Here is a 21,735-nt window from a genome sequence, read left to right on the forward strand (position 1 = left end):
AATTCCTCAGAATAGGTTTGTTAAAAAGTATTTAGTCTTTTAATAATTTATTATTTGATATTGTTGAACTTGAAGTAGAATAATTCAGACTCAAATTTCATATTTACTTTTCCTTTCCCTTGTTCTGAATGTAGTTTTGATGAAACTACAACATTTTTAAGGTTATGTAATTCACTCAGCATTTTGTTTCTAAATCTAAAATTGGACAAAGCATCAATAAGTTATTGATCCTATTCATTTTTTATCATTTTAATAGTGTTGTTGCAAGATTTGTACCTTTGCTATTTCTATTAGTATCAAGATTTACCTACCTTTATCGATTAGCTATTATTCTTTGACAGTTTGATTCTATTGATAAAACAAACTCTTGCTTTAACAAAACTAGAGTAAAAATACATTGTAAATTCTAGAGACTGATTCAACTTTTAATTTTTTGTTGATTTACATCTTTTCTTATTATGTATGGTGACTAAGTACAATTTTGCTCAAGTTATCTATTTTTGTGCTGAGTGCTGAGAGCCGGGTAACGTTGATCTTACAAGATATTTTGTTCAAATATCTTACTAGCGATGGCAATTATATAACCTTCCGGCAGTCGCGCTGTTGTAAAAAGTACAACAGTGTCAGTTTTTTTGCTGCACAAACTATTGAATGTGGTGGTGTCAGTGAATGAGTCAGCTATTATAGGTATAATACATTCCAAAACTTTCCCCCAATCACTCCACTGAGTTGCAGTATCAACCGAGCAATGGTTCAGTCTTTAGGTGCTATTTAGTCGCGACGGTGCGTAAGTCGCACTGTGCATAAGATAGGGAAAGACTGTATACGGGGACTGTAAACGAACCTTAATACCTTCAGCTTCATCCATTACCCACAATTGTGGGATCGATAGCGTCAAAAAATCAAAACACGTACAAACACATGAAAAAAAAACTGTAACAGTTCAGATGGCAGTGATCCAGTGCTCATGCTCTCAATAAAAATTCAAATTATCACTCATAAATTCGTTCACACTGTAGTATGCCTTTGCACACAGTAGCTTCCGGACGGTTCTCCTGAAGGCGGCCTCATCCAATTGCTTCACACTATTAGGCAGCTTGTTGTAAAATTTCAGGGCTGAAATCCTGTAACTGGCCTGTGATCGGTGGAGGCGTCTCCTGGGGATATCCAACAGCTCACTGCGCCTGGTGTTGTGGCGGTGGATGTCACTACGGGCAGCTAGAGTATGCTGTATCTTCTTGACATACACCAAGCACAGGAGGATGTAATGGCTGAAGACAGTCAGTACACCAAGGCGAGCAAAGATGGGCTTGCAGTGGGCAAGATGATCGCTGCCTGTTATAATTCTTATAGCCCTCTTTTGCAGTCTCAGCACATCAGCAGCCCCCGCTGAATGACCCCACAGAAGCAAGCCATAGGTAATGTGGCAATGGAAGAGCGCATGATACATCATTATCAGGTACTTCTCAGTCACCAGGCCCCTCATCTTGAGCAGCAGAAAGCAAATGCGGGAGAGTCGACTGGTTACTTGCTGTATATGATTGTTCCAGCTGAGTTTGCTGTCCAAGACAAAACCCAGCAGCTTCACTGGATTCTGAGGGTCACGCGGCTCACGTGACAAGCTGCAGATGATCCTTTGGGTCTTGTCCTCATTCAGCTGGAATCGATTAGCCAGGAACCATGAAGTGGCAGACTGAAGATGCTCCGCAGATGCCTCCAAAACCCGCTCAAGCTCAGCACCCGATGACAGTAGAGATGCATCATCCGCGAACATCAGAGAGGAACCGTGGTCGTCGAGGTCATTTATCATGACAAGAAACAGTGTAGGCCCCAGCACCGATCCCTGAGGAACACCAAAAGTTACCGGAAGTGTCTGGGAGTCAGCACCACTGAGGGAGACAAGCTGAGTCCTTCCAGAAAGGTAAGAGCCCAAGATGGAAAGGGCAGAGTCTCTAAGACCATAAAAGCTCAGCTTTCTAAGAAGAATGCCATGGTCCACGCAGTCAAAGGCTCGGCTCAGATCACAAAGAGCAAGAGCAAGAGACTCACCATCCTCGAAGGCAGCATCAATCCGCTCAGCCACATGGTCGACTGCACCCACTGTTGATCTCCCAACTCGGAAACCAAACTGCATGTTGGAGAACAGGCCATTCTCCTCGAAAAAAGCCTCCAGCTGAGGCTTTATCACTGCCTCAATCACCTTGCCAAAGACAGGAGTTATGGAGATTGGCCTGAAGCTACGAAGGTTCTCACGATCACCCTTCTTGAAGACTGGGACAGTTCTTGATGTTTTCAAGAAATCAGGAAAATTTCCAGACCTCAAGCACTCATTGACAGATGCAGAGAGAGGAACTGCAATGGCATCAACAACCTCTCGAAGCATGCTCACAGACATGCCAAACACATCTGGACTTTTTGAGGGTTTGAAAGAGCGTATGATCCTCCTCAAGGCAGCTGGTGTGGTGGGGCGAAAGAAGGAGAGATGCTCCTGTCCCGGCTGGATTCTTCCTTCCAACAGATCAATTGGATCAATGGCAGTATCAGGCAGGGAATCCACTATATCCTGAACCGAACCCACAAAGAAGCCATTAAAATCATCCGGGCTTGCAAAGTCGATCTTTTTCCGTGGCATGGATCTGTTTGTATTTATCACATCCCAGGCAGCTTTGCATTGGTTAGGTGCATCCTCGATCTGTCGCTCAGTTGCCAACCTCTTAGCCAGCTCGATCCTCCTCTTGTAGAATTGTTTAAAGTTTCTATATCTAGCAGAGCTGTCAGCATCACCATCCTCACATCGGTTCTTGAGAGCGAGCATGAGTCCCTTAAGTCTGGCCAGATCATCAGTATACCACTCCCTGTGGCCATCCAGATGTCTAGGTCTCCTCCTTAGTGCCTGGGGACGGTGCGGCCTGACAATCTCAGGAAAAAAGAAATCGAATCTGTCACGAAAATATTGAAAAAAAGCTGCAAACAACTCAGTACCACCTGAGGAGAGGAAAATGTCATTCCAGGGTGTACTGGACAAGATACCTCTGAAATTTTCAAGGGCTGATTCATGCACAGGTCTCGATCGAAAAATGTAATCAGCATGCCAGGTAGAAGATGGCGCGACACGTGCCTCAGCCGCCTTCGGGAGGATGCAAGCAGTACTCAAAGCAGAGTGGTCATCCCCATGCAACTCTATCACATTTGTGCTGCAAAATTCAGACTGAAGGCTAACTGCAACGTTGTCAAGGCAAGCTCTTCCTCTTGTAGGTTCAGTGCAGGTGATATACATTCCATAACATTTCAGCAATTCAATAACAGATCGAGTTTTTGGGGCATCACTGATAAAATCAACATTGAAATCACCAGCAATCAGAATTTCAGAATCATATTTCTTGGTTAAAAATATCAATAGCCGTTCAAAAAGTTCACAAAAATGCACAAAATTCCCACTAGGTGAGTGATACAAAGACACAATAATAACACGTAATTTAGGCACTGAAATGGCAACCACTTCAAGGTCACTCATGTCTGTCCGAACACGAAAGGAAAAGATCAAGTATAAACAAATAAACTACATTGCAACTCATAACGTTAACTCTCTACTGAAGACAGGGAGACTAAAGAATCTGACGGATGAATTCGATAAGCAGAACATTATTATAGCAGGATTACAGGAAATGAGAAACACTACGGAGCAACCATTTGAATCTCAAGGATATAGAATTTATAATGGAAAACCTGGACAAAAAGTCATTAAACAATGCCCACAGTTTGGAACCGGTTTTGTAGTGAGTTTGAAAATAATAGATTCTATAATGGACTTCACAGCTCAATCATCAAGAATAGCAACTCTGACTCTAAAAACAACAAACAAAGTGTACACTATTATTAATGCACATGCACCAACTAATGTAAAAAACTCTATAGTAAGGAGTGTACAGGAGGTGGAAGACTTTTGGGAATTGTTAGATCAGACAATAAACCAAATAAATAAGAACTATGTCAAGATCTTGATTGGAGATTTCAACGCTCAGTTGGGTAGAGAAAGGAAGTATCGAGATGTAATAGGAAAATGGGCTCCACAGAAACACACAAACAGAAACGGTCAAAGGCTTGTGGAGCTGTGCAGAACTCACAGTCTTATTTCCAAATCAACCTATTTTAAAAGAAAACCGAATAAACTCAAAACTTGGAAACACCCGGATTGGAAGAGGGGAGAATGGCAGCTGGACCATGTGTGTATGGATAAGACCTTTCATAAAGAGATACATAATGTAAAGGTTCTGCGAGGAACGGACACTGGTTCAGACCATTATCTGATTAAAATCAAAATAAAATTCACTCCACTCAAAAATTGCAAGCAGAGGACATTTAAAGAAAAAAGAACTTATGACCCACAAAAATTAATTAGAAACGGAGAATACCAAGAAATGACAAAAGCAACAAAATTGACAGACAACCTTGAAGAATTACTACCAATCTTGAAACAACATGCAGAAGAAATAGCCCCATTAAGTCCACGTAAGAAACACACCTGGTGGAATGCAGATTGTGACCAAATGCTTGAAGAGAGACATCAAGCCTGGCTAAGATTTCAAAATAAGAAGACAGAAGATAATTTTATCAATCTAAAAAATGTCAGGAAAAAATTTTCCCAGCTCATCAGGAGGACCAAGAGACAGTATACAAAAGATTTGATTAACTCCATCGAGAAGGATTATCACAAAAGGAATTCAAGAGACTATTATAAGACATTCAGTAGGCAGCTACATAAATACGATCCTCCTACATTGATACTGAAGGATAAAAATGGAAAAGTGGCACATAATAATAAGGAAAACGCAGAAATAATGGCGGAAGCATTTCATAAGCTCTTAAACTGTGAGGAACCAAAGAGCCTCCTGCAGATCAACACAAACACCCCGATAAAAACAAAAGCTGAGAACATAAATCCACCGACCTTTCAAGAAGTGGAGAGAGCAATAAATGAAATGAGAAACTACAAAGCGTGTGGAGAAAATCAAGTAAGTGCGGAAATATGGAAGCATGCTAGTGTTTCAACGCGAACCTCTCTACATATGGCACTCACAAAGATCTGGATTACTGAAACACTCCCAGAACAATGGACTGAAGCAGTAATCAATCCGCTACACAAAAAAGGGGACAAGAGCAACCCAGACAACTATCGAGGAATTTCTCTCCTTGACTGCACCTACAAAATTTTTTCAAAGATCATATATAACAGGATTAAAGTTCAACTGGATGAGGAACTTGGTGAATATCAAGGTGGCTTCAGACCATGGAGAAGCTGTTCAGAACAAATAATCACGCTCAAACTAATCATGGCGTACTACAGAAGACGAAATAAGCCTCTTTCAATTGCATTCATAGATTTTAAAAAAGCATACGACTGCATCCACAGAAGATCAATGTTAAAAATTTTGAGACACTTAGGACTCCATCCAAAACTTATAAAAATGATAGAGCTAACACTGACGAATACAACGTCCAAGATCAAATTCAGAGGGGAACTGTCCAGATCTTTTGTAGTAGAAACAGGTTTGAGGCAAGGAGATGGCCTGTCGCCACTGTTGTTCAATTGTGCCCTGGAATATATAATGAGAGAATGGTATAAGATTAATCCAAAAAATATCAAAGTTGGAACTTCTAGAGATAATATAAATTTGAACTGCTTGGGATTTGCTGATGACCTTGCACTGCTTGCTAACAATATTCAAGAAACAAAGAAACAAATAAATACACTACAGACTATTTCTCAGAAGATTGGCCTTAAAATATCTTTTGAAAAAACAGAACTCATGCTAACTGATCCACCTCTTGCAAAGAAAATCCGTATAGGAGATCAAGAAATAAAGATTGTAGACAGTTTCAAATATCTAGGTGAAATCATAACCTACAATCTCAATGAGAATCGAACGTGGGACAGTAGACTGAATAAGTTGAGAAGAGCACAGTATGCCACAAAGAACACTTACAACAAGAAATCACTATCAATAGCCACAAAATTGAAGCATTACAAGACAGTCACTCAACCGGTAATAACTTACGCAAGTGAAACCATCTTTAAAACTACCAATACCATCGCAATAGACAAATTACTAAAAATCGAAAGAAGAATCATCAGAACCTGTATTAACAAGAACTATCAAGTAGATGGACACTGGAGATTAGCTTCCAACGAAACTGTTTACAAAGAAATTGAACCTGTCACAAGTACAATAAAAAAAAAGCGAATATCTTTCTTCGGTCACCTGATTAGAGCTTCGGAGGACAGACTAAGCAGAAGAATTATTGAAAAGTTGTGGAAAAGTAAAACAAATATAAAATGGATTGACGAACTCAAGGAGGATATGAGAGAGTTGAATATAACATTCGAAGATTTGAAGAACAAGTCGGACAACATCAGAATCCTGAAGGACAAACAGACCAGACTGCAGATCAAAGTCAGACACAGAATGGGAAGAGTGATTTCGGACGAGGAAAGGAAATTAATTTCTGAACGAATGAAGAAATATTGGGCTGAGAGAGGACGGAGTAAAGGTGGAAGATACTGACTACAGTGGTCCAATGAAGGCCATAAAATTATAATAATAATAATAATAATCATCACCCCACATCACAAGATGAAGGTGATACCATCTGCCATAAAACTTTGAAAAAAGCATTAAAGTACATGTGGAGATGGGCCTCCGGGATACATGCTCTCATGTTCCTGAGCAAGAAGAGAACCCTGTTAAGACTACCTGTATGTGCTCGCTCACGATCCAGTGCAGCTTACGCTCCTACGCTGTGCAGCTTACGATCCAGAGAGAAGCCAAAGAGCTTCACTGTGGGAAAGTCATAGAGCTCACCATTCCTGAGGCCAAAAGTGATCAAATATCTATGACCAGATATCTAATCGTATATATATATATATATATATATATATATATATATATATATATAATATATATATATATATAAATAATATATATATATATATTATATATATATATATATATATATATATATATATATAATATATATATATATAATATATATATATATATATATATATTTATAACTGTATAATATGACCCTTGGATCAGCAAGATTATTAATACTATTTTTGGTGTCTTCTTCCTGAAATGCCATCTTGTTAACCAAATTGTTGATGTTAGAGCTACAAAAATACATATTCCATTTTATTATGAGGGATTCTTGTATATGCTCTTATTAGATGCGTCCAAGTTCTAAATCCTGTCTATTGTCAATTCGCCAGTCATATCAAGTCAAATCAAATTCTTTAATTGCTGTAACATTTTTTCAAAACAGATAAGTTATAGCAGTCATAAGATCACAGATTATGTATCACATATTATCTAACAGTCTATTTTTATTGTATGGACATTTTTCAACAAGAAAAGTTTTTATTATATTCTTAAAACATTTAGTCTCTAGACATTTAAAACTATCAGGTAAATTATTAAACAGTCTGATGCTATACTCAATAAAACCATTAAGTGTGTAAGAATAATTACATTGATTCACTCTAAGTGCAGACGCATTCCTAGTAAAATGATTATGAACAGTATTATTCTAAGGAATAAATGCCAAATTCCTCTTAATATACATTAAACACTCAAAAGCATAAATAGCAGTTAATATTTTCATTTGCTGGAATAGAGGTTTACAATGTGCCCGACCATGGACATGAGCAATCACTCTTATTGCACGCTTTTGCAAAACAAACAGTCTCTTAACGTTAGTGTCATTCCCCCAGGCAACAATACCATAAGACAAATGGCTATGTACATACGCATAATAAACAGTAATTAGAACAACTGGGTTAACAATAAATTTCAAACAGTTCAATAACAATAAACCTTTAGATACTCTCTTAAATAATAAGTTTACATGAGTCTCCCACTTAAGATTATTCTGTAAAGTGATGCCCAAAAATTGCGTATTGTCACTATTAGAAGTGTAGCCAAAATCCAATAATAGGAACTATTCAAAGCTAAGCGCAATAGGAGGCATACACAAATTAAAGACATCCAGTTTTAATATAAATATGATATTGAATGGAGTAGCATACGTTATCTTAATGAATAAGCACAATACGATTTGCAGTTTTGAACAGTTGCTATTATGTCTTGTAAATTGACTTACGGCAGAAAGTCGCAGATAAAAAAACATGCAGTGTGAGAACCCCTCACATCTTACATCATAATTTTTTGTTCCAAGATACTATATTACATTCAAAACAAGCGTGTTTTCAATACTATAGAATTAATTAATTTATAGATATATATTTTCTCTTCTCAACTGGATTTGACAGTCATTTTCTAAAACAGAACATATATATGCATCTACTTTTAGATTCAATAAATTTTATATTTTCATAGTACTGTATTCTAATGCAACATTTTCTATTTCCAGATATATTTATTAGCTGCGAAGCCCAGTAAAACGGTTGCAGTGGTTTTTCGATTCCAACTGAATTGTATGAACGGAGCTATATTAGCTCTTGCTTTTCCAGAACTGGATGCTCTCAATGTGAGTATTAGACAAGTTTGACTCTGCATACTGTACGATTAATATATCAAGAAAAGCAAATTAATTTATATTACAATTACAAACAATAAACTTGAATTTTAACTAATTAAATTACTTGAAAGTACACTTTTGAATTTATATGTCCGAACTCACAAGCAAAATTTACAATAATAAAGGTTATTTATGAGGTTCATTATCAGATATTAATGAATAATTTGTGAGAAAATAATTTTCATCACAAAAATATTGCTCAATACCTCCTAATTATCATTGGAGGGTTTGCCAAATTTCTGAATAAAAATAGCCATAATTTTGCAGTTCGGTAGCCTACTTTGTATCACAGGAATTTAAAACTAAATCAGTTTCTCGTGGCTTATATCAGTTTGGGTGGCTCGTTGGAGTAAGTGATAACGCGCCGGTCTAGTAATCAAGAGATCCGAGTTCGAATCTCGACCGGGCAAAAGTTTTTGACCACAGCACAATCACTTAGATACGGTCACCCCGTCTAGTCTCATGATCCTTATCTAGGAGACGATAAGCTGGCTGTCCCGACTACCTAAAGAGTAGTCGTCATCTCTCATCATCATCATCATCATCATCCATCTCACTCATTACCCACGCACAAGCCTAAGAGCTTATGTGGGCATCACCCTCAGTATTATTATTATTCTCATAAGTTTGTCGTTCTGTTGTTATATTATGTATTTCTTGGTTGATTATGGAGTCAGAGAATTTTTATAGTTTATTGTTGTATCAAGACTAGAACGTTCAGCAACTTTAATTATTTTTTATGAGAATGTAATGCTTGTGTGTTTTGCTTTGCTACGTGTATTGAATTTTATGATGCCATAGATCCCACAAGTGTGGGTAATGGATTAAGCAGAAGCACTAGCAGACTTAGGATTTAAGTTAGGCCTATATTCGAGTGTCTGCTTGAAAGCTATATATCTCATGTGAGGAAAACGAATTTACAGTAATTGATTCCATGTGATTTCCTTTGATGCGTTGGAGTGGAATTCAACCTTCAATATTCTACTAAATTGTCCATGTATTCTTTTTCTACTGTGAAACCCCCTTGAGAAAGAGCTACACTCCGTATTCGATGAACTTTTTGCAGTGTATTATCAAACCTGTTATTCATCAAAGTTGATTTAATATGATGTTATTATCTAGCTGCCTTTTGAAACCTGGATATACTGGATCCAGCATACAATGATGCTAGTGATACCTATGTATCTTTTACAGCAGGGAGGTATGTATTAATTCAGGCCCCTTCTTTTTCGGAAAAAAATTTGCATTGAAATAGGTTTGTTTGGCTGCACCTGATCCTCACAAACCGAACTGCTTTGATTTTCGTTTCACCCTGCTTCTCCTGTAGACATAGACAGTGATTGGCATTTTGTTTCTTTCTGGATTTTATTTTCCGCTGCAACTCAAATGCCTCTACTCTTTCTATTTATTGTGTGTCGTTAGTTATTACTCGTTATTCATGAAATCAGTTCTAAAGGTTTAGAAAGCTAAATTCATATAATTTGACTATTCTCAATTAATCATTGTTGTTTTAATCAGTGGAATGATTCAGATGAGATAATTCAATTTAAACTTGATAATAGTGTGAAAAATATTAAATTTGAGCCAATTTCAAGCTTTCAAATGGTAAGGTACTAGATTCTTCATCACAAAATCCATTTTAGTATAATTTTAAACTGGGATTTCACTATTTAATAGGAGATCTCAAGTGAGTAGCGTGATAAGACATTAAAATGAATATGCTTATTTTGGACAATCACATATTCTTATTCAATGATTATGATCGTTATAATCAGTTTTATCTTCGTGGAATATTTGTGTGAAAATTTTGACAATGCATTTTTAAATCTTCCCCACAATTTTCTTCTTTTGGTATTTTGTATATATTTTTCTTTTTCATCAGTTTTAATGATAGTGCAATATACATTTTACTGTTTTGTGTGTTTGGTATTATTGTATATTGTTTATCAATACGAATATGAACCTTATTTCCAAACTTGTACATAAGTAAGAGTTTTCAATATTATGGATTGGATGTCGGATACGCAATATGCTGCGTGATGTTCAAAAGAAGGTATAGAGGGATATATTTAAATCACAAATTTATGACCCACAACTTCTATTTGAGATAGTTTTTACATTTTTAAAAACATTCCACTTGAATTCATGTTCATCAAAACTTTCTCAACTTCTACTCTATTGACTCTTTTGGTCAATCTTTTTGTTTGGTTCGTCAAGGATTGCTAACTCATTAATGTTTCGCCACATGATAAAACTGTAGTTGCGTCAAATATAGAGGGAACAATAAATTTGACCCGTAACAAATCTAGCAAAAAGTAATGCATAATATTGCGACAAATTTTCTAAGTAACTAGGAATATCATATCAAGGATTGCATGTTTGTATTCTAGATTCGTTAAATATACGTTTTTTAATGCTGGATAGCGGCATATTATTTTTTTAAACTAGTTTATTACGTGTATTATAAAATCATAAAAAATTTAGTAGGCTACAATAGTAATGACAACTGAAATTTAAACTACTTAAATCGGATTAATGGCTATCTTTGTTCATGAAAGATGAGTTGCGTACAAATGAATAATATGCACGATGCAGAATTTACTCATCAATAAAATGAATCAAAAACCAAGTAAAATTGTGCAACTTTGTTTGATGAATTACTATTTGATCTGGTGAATCAACTACATTCGTACATTCAACTTGGGTTTCATGAAAATAATACTACAAGGTGCGTCAGAGAAACTTACTTATTTGAAAGGTCAATAAAAACAAAAGTACTTCAGATATTGTTTTAATATTTTTTTATAAGATACAATATCACAATTTTTTTTCATGCAGTCATGAAAAATTAGACAGACCAATGGCGACTCCCATTGCACATACACTGATGAGGTCGATTTTTTAATAGAATACAAGATCTTTTATTTGCCATAGAATAAAACAAGTTTACAATAGGCATCGTCAGTTTAACAATATTTTCATTTTTAAAATAATTGAGTCAATCTGTCACATTCATAAAATCATTACAATTTAGATACTCATCTGTTGAGTAAAACCCTCTAACCTTAAGCCATCCAGCAATAGTTCTTTTAAAAATGTTCAGCGGCAACAATCTAATGGATAAAGGCAGCTTGTAGTACAGTTTACATTGTAGATAACTGTGGCTTTTCAGTGTTTTGCTTAGTCTAACACTCGGTGTTACCAAGTCATATCTATGTCTTGTATTAAATGTATGAACAGTATCATTGGAAATGAACTGATTTAAATTTTCCTTGACATAAATCAAGTTTTGAAAAATGAAGATACATGCCAAAGTCATTATAATATTTTTAAATTTGTTAAATACGTTCTACAGGATACATCGTTTTTTATATTAAAAAATAATTGTTATGATAGCTCGTTTTAGCAAAATCAAAGCTTTTTTTGCAGCACTGGAATTACCCCATAGACGTGCACCATAACATAAATGAACATGGAAAAGGCCAAAATATCTAGTGACTAATACCTCATTATTCACACAGTTTCTTAATTTTCTCAAGATAAAAATTACTCTTGAAGGCTTTTTACAGAGATTATCAATATGTGTCCCAACATAACTTACTGTCTAAATATATTCCTAAAAGATTAACAGGTTTCAAACTTGATGCATCTTTATCAACTACAGGTTACAGTGTGGACGTTATCTTTTCAGTTTTACTTTCATTCACAACCAGAGAGTTAGCCTTATACCAGGCTTTAGCTTGTTCAATGTGCCAAACAACAATCCACTGAGAGATGATTACTCTCCGAGCAGAGGAGAGTCGTATCATCAGCATACAACACAGACAAATTAGACACATTAAAGTTTGAAATTTCATTGCAGTATATCAATCGGTATGTTGACAATGGCGTCGCGAAAGTTGTTTTTGAGGTGTGCTACGGTCCGTGGTCGATCGACATAAACCAGAGATTTCAAATAGCCCCATAAAAAAATCGCATTAACAATTGTGGAAATGAGCCTTGTCACTAAAAAAATGACCGCGTCTTCAGGCAGGATGTCAATCAGTATATCACATGCATTTTGACGGACAACAAAATCGCGTTCAGTCAATTATTGAACAACAATTATTAAATTTTTGAGATTGTTATTTTGTAGAAAACAGAATCGTCCTTGTCCTTTGGGGTTTCCAACTGGTGTGTTGCGCAGCATGTTCGGCTTTGAGACTTTGGCATCCAGACGGAAGGTACTTTCTTGTTTATTCCTCTATGGTCTTGTGAACGGTTCCGTGAGCAGTCCTAATCTGTTGGCAAGGCTGAATTTTAAGGTTCCTGTATTCAATAATCGTAATCGGCAAGAGTTCTCAATCTGTAGATGTAACACGGTTGGTCATTATTACTCACCAATGAATCGTATTCCTCGTATATTCCTCTGCTGTGATGGTCAGGTGGATCTCTTCTGCTTGTCTAAATGGAGCTTCAAGAGAAAAATGTCTCCATTCTTCAATTGAAGAGTAATATAGACCTGTTGTTCTTAATTTATTCTGGTTCACAATGGCCTTTTTTTTGTTCTCTCCATGGTCACCCTTTTTCCACTAACTAACTTTTAATATTTTTTCCACTTCCCTTTTGATCCCTTTTTGTCTAGTTATTTTATCACTTCTCTTAGAACCATATGTAATACGTAGGTTATATGTTATTATTTTATGTGGTTATGATTGATCTTATTGAATAATCAAAATTCAAATTTTATCATTTACCTTTAACATTGTTCTTTTCTTTCTCAGAGTAGCTATTATACTATTTTTCTTTTCTGTTTTTCACATGTACCATTTTAAACATTCTCTTTATTAATTTTCTAGTATTTATATATATATCTATTTTTTTGTAATAATTTTCAATAATGTATTTCCTGTATTCATGAGTGCGTTTTGGGCTGTTATGCCTGTTGCACTCCTAGATTTTTGTAAGAATAAATAAATAAATAAATAAACAGCCAATTTATAGGGATGAAGTTGAAGGTCTTCATGGAAAATTCGTCGAACAGTGGAGTCAGAAATTGCCATAGCAGCTGCGTGTTTGCGAGCCAAACGCCTTGGAGAACGCACAACTGACTGCCTCACTCTTCGATATTTTCTGGAGTTCTGATGGTTTGTTGAAGTCCATTTCTGTGTTTAGCGACACTTCCACACCTCTGAAATGAGTTAACCCACGACAGAGTCGAATTATGGCCAGGAACGAGTCTGTGGGGAGGAATTTCAAATCGAGCGCGGAAGGTTTTCTACCATTAGAAAAGTAGCTCTCAACTGCGAAGGCCCGCTGCTCTCTAGACCAGAGCATTATGGCTAATTTACTCGAGGGAGGATAAATTTGAGAACTTCCCCCTTCATATGCGCCCCCTCCTGCCCCTCTACACGACCAATTCAACGTACAGATTTTTTCAAATAAGTAAGTTTCTCTGGCGCACCTTGTAGTTTCTGGCACAATTTTATTCTTCCACTCATATTTAATCATTTATTTATTTAATCATTCAGAATTACACAACTTACAGAAAAGTACCACAGACTTATAAGCCCAAAACGGTTCCAATTATAATTTATACAACAGTCCAAGTGTAGCTAGGTTATGTGTCACTTATCATTCTTCAATTACACACTCAATTTACAATTCAAAACATACAAAAATCATTTTTAAATAAAAAAAATACTTCTAAATTAAATTAAATCAATCACAATTAATTAGAAAATTCCAAACTTTGAAAAAACTATAAAATTTTGAGACCAAAAAGACAAACACACTATTATTTAGAATTTAGAAACTAGTGAAGGTCTAGAGAATTCATATTTGGATTGTGTCATTTACATCAAATATTTTCTTTTTTGCAGGGCCTTTTGAGACTGAGGGACTTTGTGACCTGAGCTGGTGTGCTTTATCTTATGTTGTACTCATTGTTTACCATTTTGTGCTGCTCCAAGCATTGGCCATGGTGAGTAGCCTAATGATTGACAATTTTTGTTGTGTGCAAACATATTGGGCATTTCAAGAAGTTTCATTTTTAAAGAAATGTGTGTATGTTCAACTATAGTGAGGTCTACGTTATAATGGCAGTGGAGAAAGATAGGAGAACAATGTTGCCGATCCTCTTTCTTGTCAATGCCTTCTATGGACGGTAGCTGATACAGGTTTATTAAGGTTGTGCATTCAATTTTTTTATTTTTCTAATCTATTGGATAGGTTCTTAGGACATAATCTATACAATTGAAATATTTTTATCAGCTTCTGTTAGCTAACAATATGGCTTCAAAAGTCACTTTTTTGAGGCAGATGGTACACATACCCTACAAAAACCACTGGTAAGAAAAATATGCAAGTCTCCTCTTCAATTTAGCAAAAATTACGTCAACGTTTTTGAAAAAAAATTAAATTTTTATGCATTTTGAACTCCTTTTTCACATTCAATGTTCGTTCTATAGACTTCAAATCCATAGCAACTTGTAGCGCTGTTCTTGATGAATAAAATTGATGCTTAAACTTCTTTTATAGACACAATAATAGCCGCTGGTATGTGTACCTTTAAAGCACGGTTTTTTACGCCTGCTGTGCTCGGGCAGCAAGTGAATAGTACAGCTGGAGCGATCTAGCGGAATTAGTTTGTCCATAGAGTTAAGCGCTCGACGTTAATGTAATATCAACCGATCTTTCTCGTTTAAAATAATCAATTATATTTTATTAAGCAAGAAATTATATTTTTCAATAATTTCGTAATGAATTTTCATAATTAAGATAAAATATTTTGTTAATTAATTATTAATTCTACATTGTTAAAAGACGATCTGGCAACAGAGCAAAGCGAGAAAGATGCAGCGCTATCCGCTTTGTTAAATGATAGACAAGGATAGCAATACCATTGCCAATCAAACACTGCCATTATAATGTGGACCTCACTATAGTCTTGTCACATTGATTCCTCTACATCACAAAGCAGTTCTGGATAACTGAGAAGTTGTTGATAAATACAAATTGGTTGTGACAATTTGAAGGCGTTTAACTTTGGAGAACAGTTGATTGTTTGCAGTTTGAAGCTGCAAAAATATGGTGTGGCGCACTCACACAACTTTCCTTGCCGTTATGATAATTGATCACCTGACGCTAGTTCCCGCGCATCTCAAGTCTGCTATTCAAAGATTTGGGCCAGCTGGTGACAGGGCAATAACGCTGGAGACACACAAAGTCTGCTATATCTTCATAGTGAATCATTTAATAGAATCAACAGTTGCCAACAGTTTGCAATTGGATAATCACATTTTATCGAATTTCGAGCTTATTTTTAATTTTAGGTGAAAATGTTACTGAACATTAATTGTAGAGATTCTCATGCTCAATCTATTTCACTCAAATTTTTTTGTTTAAATTGTATCTGAAATCTGATAATTGAGAATCTAAAATCAAACTTTGCATAAATGGGGCGGAGCTCCTGAAATTTTTACAGATATGGGACTTGTAGCAGTTGATAGAGCTTATCGATGACTATTTCAGGTATAACTTTAATTAAAATCGTTGGAGCCGTTTTCGAGAAAAATCGCGAAAACCCTGTTTTTGACAACATTTTCGCCATTTTAGCCGCCATCTTGAATCGCATTTGATCGAAATTGTGCGTGTCGGATCCTTATATTGTAAGGACCTAACGTTCCAAATTTCAAGTCATTCCGTTAATTGGGAGATGAGATATCGTGTACACAGACGCACATACACTCATACACACACACATACAGACCAATACCCAAAAACCAGTTTTTTGGACCTTGAAACGTATTGAAATTTAGAAATTGGAGTACCTTAATTTTTTTCGGAAAGCAATACTTTCCCTACCTATGGCAATAGGGCAAGGAAAGTAAAAAGGTGAAGTTATTATATTTTTGAATGTTGTATGTGTTGCAGCCGGCGCAGGTGAATTTGAACCACATGCTCTGTCCCGCGGTCAAGGATCCATTCAAAGGTCCGCACTATCGTAAGTTAGCCGTCATCCATCAGGCCATTCTGTGCCCTCTTATGTGTAAGTCGCTCTGTGCCCTCTCTTGCTTCATTTCGCCATACTTCAATAGGCAACAGCAAAAGTTGAAGTCTCTCAATCATAAAGAGTAATGCTCGTATCAATTTCTAGTCACATTTCATTGTATTTTCATTCACGTTTGTTAATTGTGGGTTGTTTGCCTCACATGTTTGAAGACATTTGTTAAAGACAATCATTATTATCATTGATCATTATTCGGCTTTATGTATTACATGTTGACGTCTCGAGAAATGAGTTCCTATTTTGCAACAGATACGAGTAGACAAATATCAATGTTTATTTTTAATTTTAAGTCAAATAGGCATGATTAATATGCGAAATTTTAATGATCCACTCATTTGTGGTTTAGAAATGTTTTATTACTAGAGAAATGCTTACAATGACATTTGAAAGTAATTTTTATCGACAGTTGAATATTTTTACGTTTGAGTATTTCAACTTTTTAAGAGTAAAATATTCTAGTTTTTCTCGAAAAAATATGAAGTTCTTTGATATTTTCATTCAGAATGACAACTGGAATTAACATTGAGTCATTCAAAGTTTTTTTGGTGTGCCCAATCTTATTGTAGGCTATTCTTATATAATGTAAGCTCATATATATTATATATTTTTTTCTATTTATTTACTTCTGGTTATTTTCGTTTGTTATATTTTCTGAGAAGAACTTTATACTAACTTTTTCCATTACTATTGTTTCTCTTTGTTGATCGACTCAAAAAATACTTTGAACAATCACTTGTAATTAACACCGTGTTACTTCGAATTTTAAAGGCGCCTCCTTTGTCTATAGTGAGGTCCACGTTATAATGACAGTATTTGATTAACTTTGGTTTTGCTATCCTTGTCTATCATTCGACAAAGCCGGTGGTACTATCCTTTTCTAGGTCCACAACGATGTCAATTATGTTTTTGACAGTGTTGAAATATAATTAATTAATGCAGAGAATCGGCATCGCTATTCTCCTATCTTTATCCACTGCCATTATAACGTGGACCTCACTATATCAACATTAACATCAAGGTTCGTCTCAAGTTAAAATAATGTGAATCTTTTCAAACAAAGAATTTATCGGACGTTTTCTTACCAAGATGCATTTTAAATTCAAAGAAATACGGTATATTTAATATTATGAGAGTAATTTTTGTTTACCATCGAATTATACATTTTTATGATAATTTTAAACGTTTTTCATCTTACTCGTTCTGTAGAATTGATAATTTTGTTGCTGAAATAATGAACAAATTTTCTCAATAAATAATACTTAGTGAATAGAATAGGCCTATCTATATAAATACATTTTCAAGTTCTAAATGAATTTATCTTTGTTAAGATCTAGTTTATGATAGAAAGTAGGAGGTAGTTACAGAACATTAATTTTATTATAAAAACTGTATACATTTTCAAATCATCTTTGAACTACACAGTTTGAGAGGGTAATAGATTAACATCAATTTATAGAATTTGTTGATTATTCAAATTATTTATAGTTAGAATTATAAATTTTGATCAAATTTTCTTCATATGCAAATCAGTGCTTAGGATTTTAAAATGAGTAGTAAATTATTATCAGAGTATCTATAATAAAAATACGAATAAATAAGCTTGTTTAAACACTTTTCCTTTCTAGATAAATATATTTTATACTTGGGGATTGAAATAGATTCATGGACGGTGTCAATTTACTACAGTTATTGAGCCTTATCTTGAATTATTTTTAATTCTTGCCCCGACTCAATAATTTTACTTATTTTTCTGGAACCATACCTGCCAAATGAGTATTCTTCACATGATATCTGTTGTGAATAAACCTTTTTAAATTGTAACGAAAAGAAATTTTGATCACACCCCAAATTTCAGTGCCTCAAAGTATAAAAGTATACTGTGTAATTTCACTTTTCAGTTACGATGATTTGTAATAAAACTTGTTCTCAATTAATTATTCCTAATGGAAGAGAAACTTAAAGAGACTTATTTATGAGCCAGGTAAATAAAATGAGAATCTAATAACTATATTTATATCTTACGAATAGCATATAATATAATATTGAAAAGTTCATTTTCCGTCATTATCATAGTCTAGTAGAAAGCTCTTAACAATAAATTAGAATCAATAGGACTAGACCACGGTCCACCAGTGGAGTACTCAACTATTAGGAGCTTTATTGTTAGTCTATTATTATAACTATATTAAAAAGAATAATATTTTTATATTTGTTGTGAGGGAATAATCAATTCATGAATAATCAAAATTTAATTTATTATAGTCCTAATTTCCATTCACCTTTTTACAAAACTAATGGTAATTTTCTAAATGATTTAATTATGTGATCTGTTATTTAGTCCCGTATCCTACAGATACATTAACTAAATCTTGAAATAAATGGAACCTATTTAAAATATTATCAAACTTGTAATCCTGTCCAGAATATTTATTCAATCCTATTTCTAGTCATTCTTGCATTTACGTATATTATTGTGCTATTTGATTTACTTGTTTATGCCCGCCCCTACTCACTTCCCGATTTCTCATTTCAAAGTTATTCTGTATCCTCTCGTTTGTAGCTTTCTCGATTTGCTACTCGTTGTTCTTATTTAAGCTGATCTATTGGTATTCCGTTGCTGTTGTTAATACCAAACTGCTTCACAATCAAGGATACCCATTTTACGACTTATCGTAAAACTTCCCATCCAACACAGCGGCTTGGCTTTTCACTTGAAAGTTGATATTTTTTATTGGTGCAAATTAATAGTATGAGTACTCCAGGTGGACCCGAATAAATCAAGTTTTTCGATTTGTATTGATAAAGATTTTATAGAATACTATATTTTACTCATGTTACAATTGAAATTGTGATAGAATAAATAAATCCTACTAGCTTACCCTCATCCCTAGTCATTATCTAGTCAAATATGCCAATTAGTGATTCATTTAGATACTAAAACTATATTGTAACCTTAAAATTATAAGTAATGACCTTAATAATTAAATTCTAACGTTTCGAATAAAAAGCTTTCATTATTGAATAAAAATTAATATTATTGTAAAGTGATTTAGAATTAAACGTTAAAAGTTAGCAGCTTCGATCACTAACTTGCTCTCTTTCTAAAATTAGTAATTTACTTCTTCTCTACAGATATCCAACTTTGAAAAATAGCTGCCTCATGTCAAATAATTATTTTTTAACTGTTGAAACTAAAACAACATTAATCGCCACTCCTAGTTATGCCTGTGTTAGTTATGTTTTGTTTACAATAGAAAGCATACCTGTTGCTTCGTAAATTAGTATTCAAATTATCAGTATTAGAATGTATTTTTCATTCACATTTGGGTAGGATAATCTATTTTCTCAATTACACCTTATTCCTCTCGTATTAATATTTTTTCAACAATAATAAATTATCAAGATTGCACTTAAAATGACATTTGAAGATTCTGATCAATATTTTTCAGCATTTAATTTAAGAAAAGCTCATTATTATTGGTGCAAATGAATAGCATGAAAACAAAACAAAATATAGGTTAAATTAAAATGAAAAAGCCTGTACGAGAATTTGATACAATATCTGTACTAATTACATTAATTTTTTAAAAGTAACTGTGAACCAGTGAGATTGTATTTTCACCTCTAAACTTATGTGTATTTTCGTATATTGTGTATCATTGTCATCATCGAATATTTGTGGACTGCTTTCTTCATAATCTTTTCTCTAGCCATTAATTTAAAGGTTGATTTTTCACAATTTATCAATAACACCGATTGACGTAGAATTCGTTTATTTTCGAATATTCAAAACTATCAATTAGATATTACAATCATTGTAACTAATTTCAGGCCTACTCCATAACATTTTCAAACCATAACAAGTTTATTCATAAGCATATAAACATGTTCTCAGCAATTACAATACTCTGTATAGTGTAAACATTGAAAGGAAACATTTTACATAACAGTTTATTACTGTATTGCTTTGTAATTTTATGAAATAAAAACACTTATTACTCGATTATTCAAGACTTTTCTTTGATCTTCAAAAACCCTAAACTCATTAAAACTTGAAAACCTCATAATCTTTCGTTTTTCAGAAGCATTCATTTGTTATCTACATTCCCTTGTAAAACCAAGGGGCATATGAATTCATAGTAAGGTTTAGAAATGTGTTTTGTTAGACCCAATCATTATAGATTTCTATCAATAGCCTACCGTCCTTGGTCATTGTTTATTACTGTTACCTCTTATTTGTCCACTCAAGTAGTTTGAACTCTACGTTAAAGAGTTTTTCATTTTTACTTTGAACAACTGAGGATAATTTGATGATAAACATGTTAATTACAAGGTAAAACCTGAGTCAGTTCAAATTAATGTCACCAATCTTGATTGATAGTTCAACAAATTTTCTTAGTGAATCTCTATTTTATCGAAAATTTACAGAACTTTTGTTGCATACATTCAAGAATAGTCGATTACCACAATATGATTTTACTTTCCTTGCCCTATTACCATAGGTAAGGAAAGTATTGCTTTCCGAAAAAAATAAGGTACCCCAATTTCTAAATTTCTATACGTTTCAAGGTCCCCTGAGTCCAAAAAAGTGGTTTTTGGGTATTGGTCTGTATGTGTGTGTGTGTGTGTATGAGTGTATGTGCGTCTGTGTGCACGATATCTCATCTCCCAATCAACGGAATGACTTGAAATTTGGAACTTAAGGTCCTTACAATATAAGGATCCGACACGAACAATTTCGATCAAATGCAATTTAATATGACGGCAAAAATGGCGAAAATGTTGTCAAAAACAGGGTTTTTCGCGATTTTCTAGAAAACGACTCCAACAATTTTGATCAAATTCATACCTAAAATCATTGATAAGCTATATCAACTGCAAAAAGTCCCATATCTGTAAAAATTTCAGGAGCTTCGCCCCATCTATGCAAAGTTTGAGTTTAGATTTCCAATTATCAGGTCTCAGATATAATTTAAACGAAACATTTCGAGTGGAAAAGATTGAGAATGAAAATCTCTTCAATTAATGTCCAGTAGCATTTTCACCTAAAATTGAAAATAAGCTTAAAATTTTAGAAAATGTGATTA

General features: G+C 34.3%; 1 protein-coding gene across 1 annotated transcript; it reads left to right on the forward strand.

Annotated features, from left to right (window-relative positions):
* The first annotated feature begins 6,359 nt into the window (after nt 1-6,359).
* LOC111055224 (transmembrane protein 164) lies at nt 6,360-20,654 on the forward strand. Its single transcript, XM_039422935.1, has 5 exons — nt 6,360-6,452; nt 8,422-8,547; nt 9,721-9,799; nt 14,460-14,560; nt 16,513-20,654. The coding sequence occupies exons 1-5, from the start codon at nt 6,360-6,362 to the stop codon at nt 16,714-16,716; spliced, it is 603 nt and encodes a 200-aa protein (XP_039278869.1). The 3' UTR covers nt 16,717-20,654.
* Nucleotides 20,655-21,735: the final 1,081 nt, after the last annotated feature.

This window comes from Nilaparvata lugens, chromosome 3 (assembly GCF_014356525.2).
Source record: "Nilaparvata lugens isolate BPH chromosome 3, ASM1435652v1, whole genome shotgun sequence".
NCBI lineage: Eukaryota > Metazoa > Arthropoda > Insecta > Hemiptera > Delphacidae > Nilaparvata > Nilaparvata lugens.

Coding starts and splice junctions, on each gene's coding strand:
- LOC111055224 (XM_039422935.1), top strand. CDS start 6,360: ATGAGAGAGTTGAATATAACATTCGAAGATTTGAAGAACAAGTCGGAC. Junction 6,453..8,421: donor AGACCAGACTGCAGATCAAA/GTCAGACACAGA, acceptor TGCAACATTTTC/TATTTCCAGATATATTTATT. Junction 9,800..14,459: donor GTATCTTTTACAGCAGGGAG/GTATGTATTAAT, acceptor TCTTTTTTGCAG/GGCCTTTTGAGACTGAGGGA.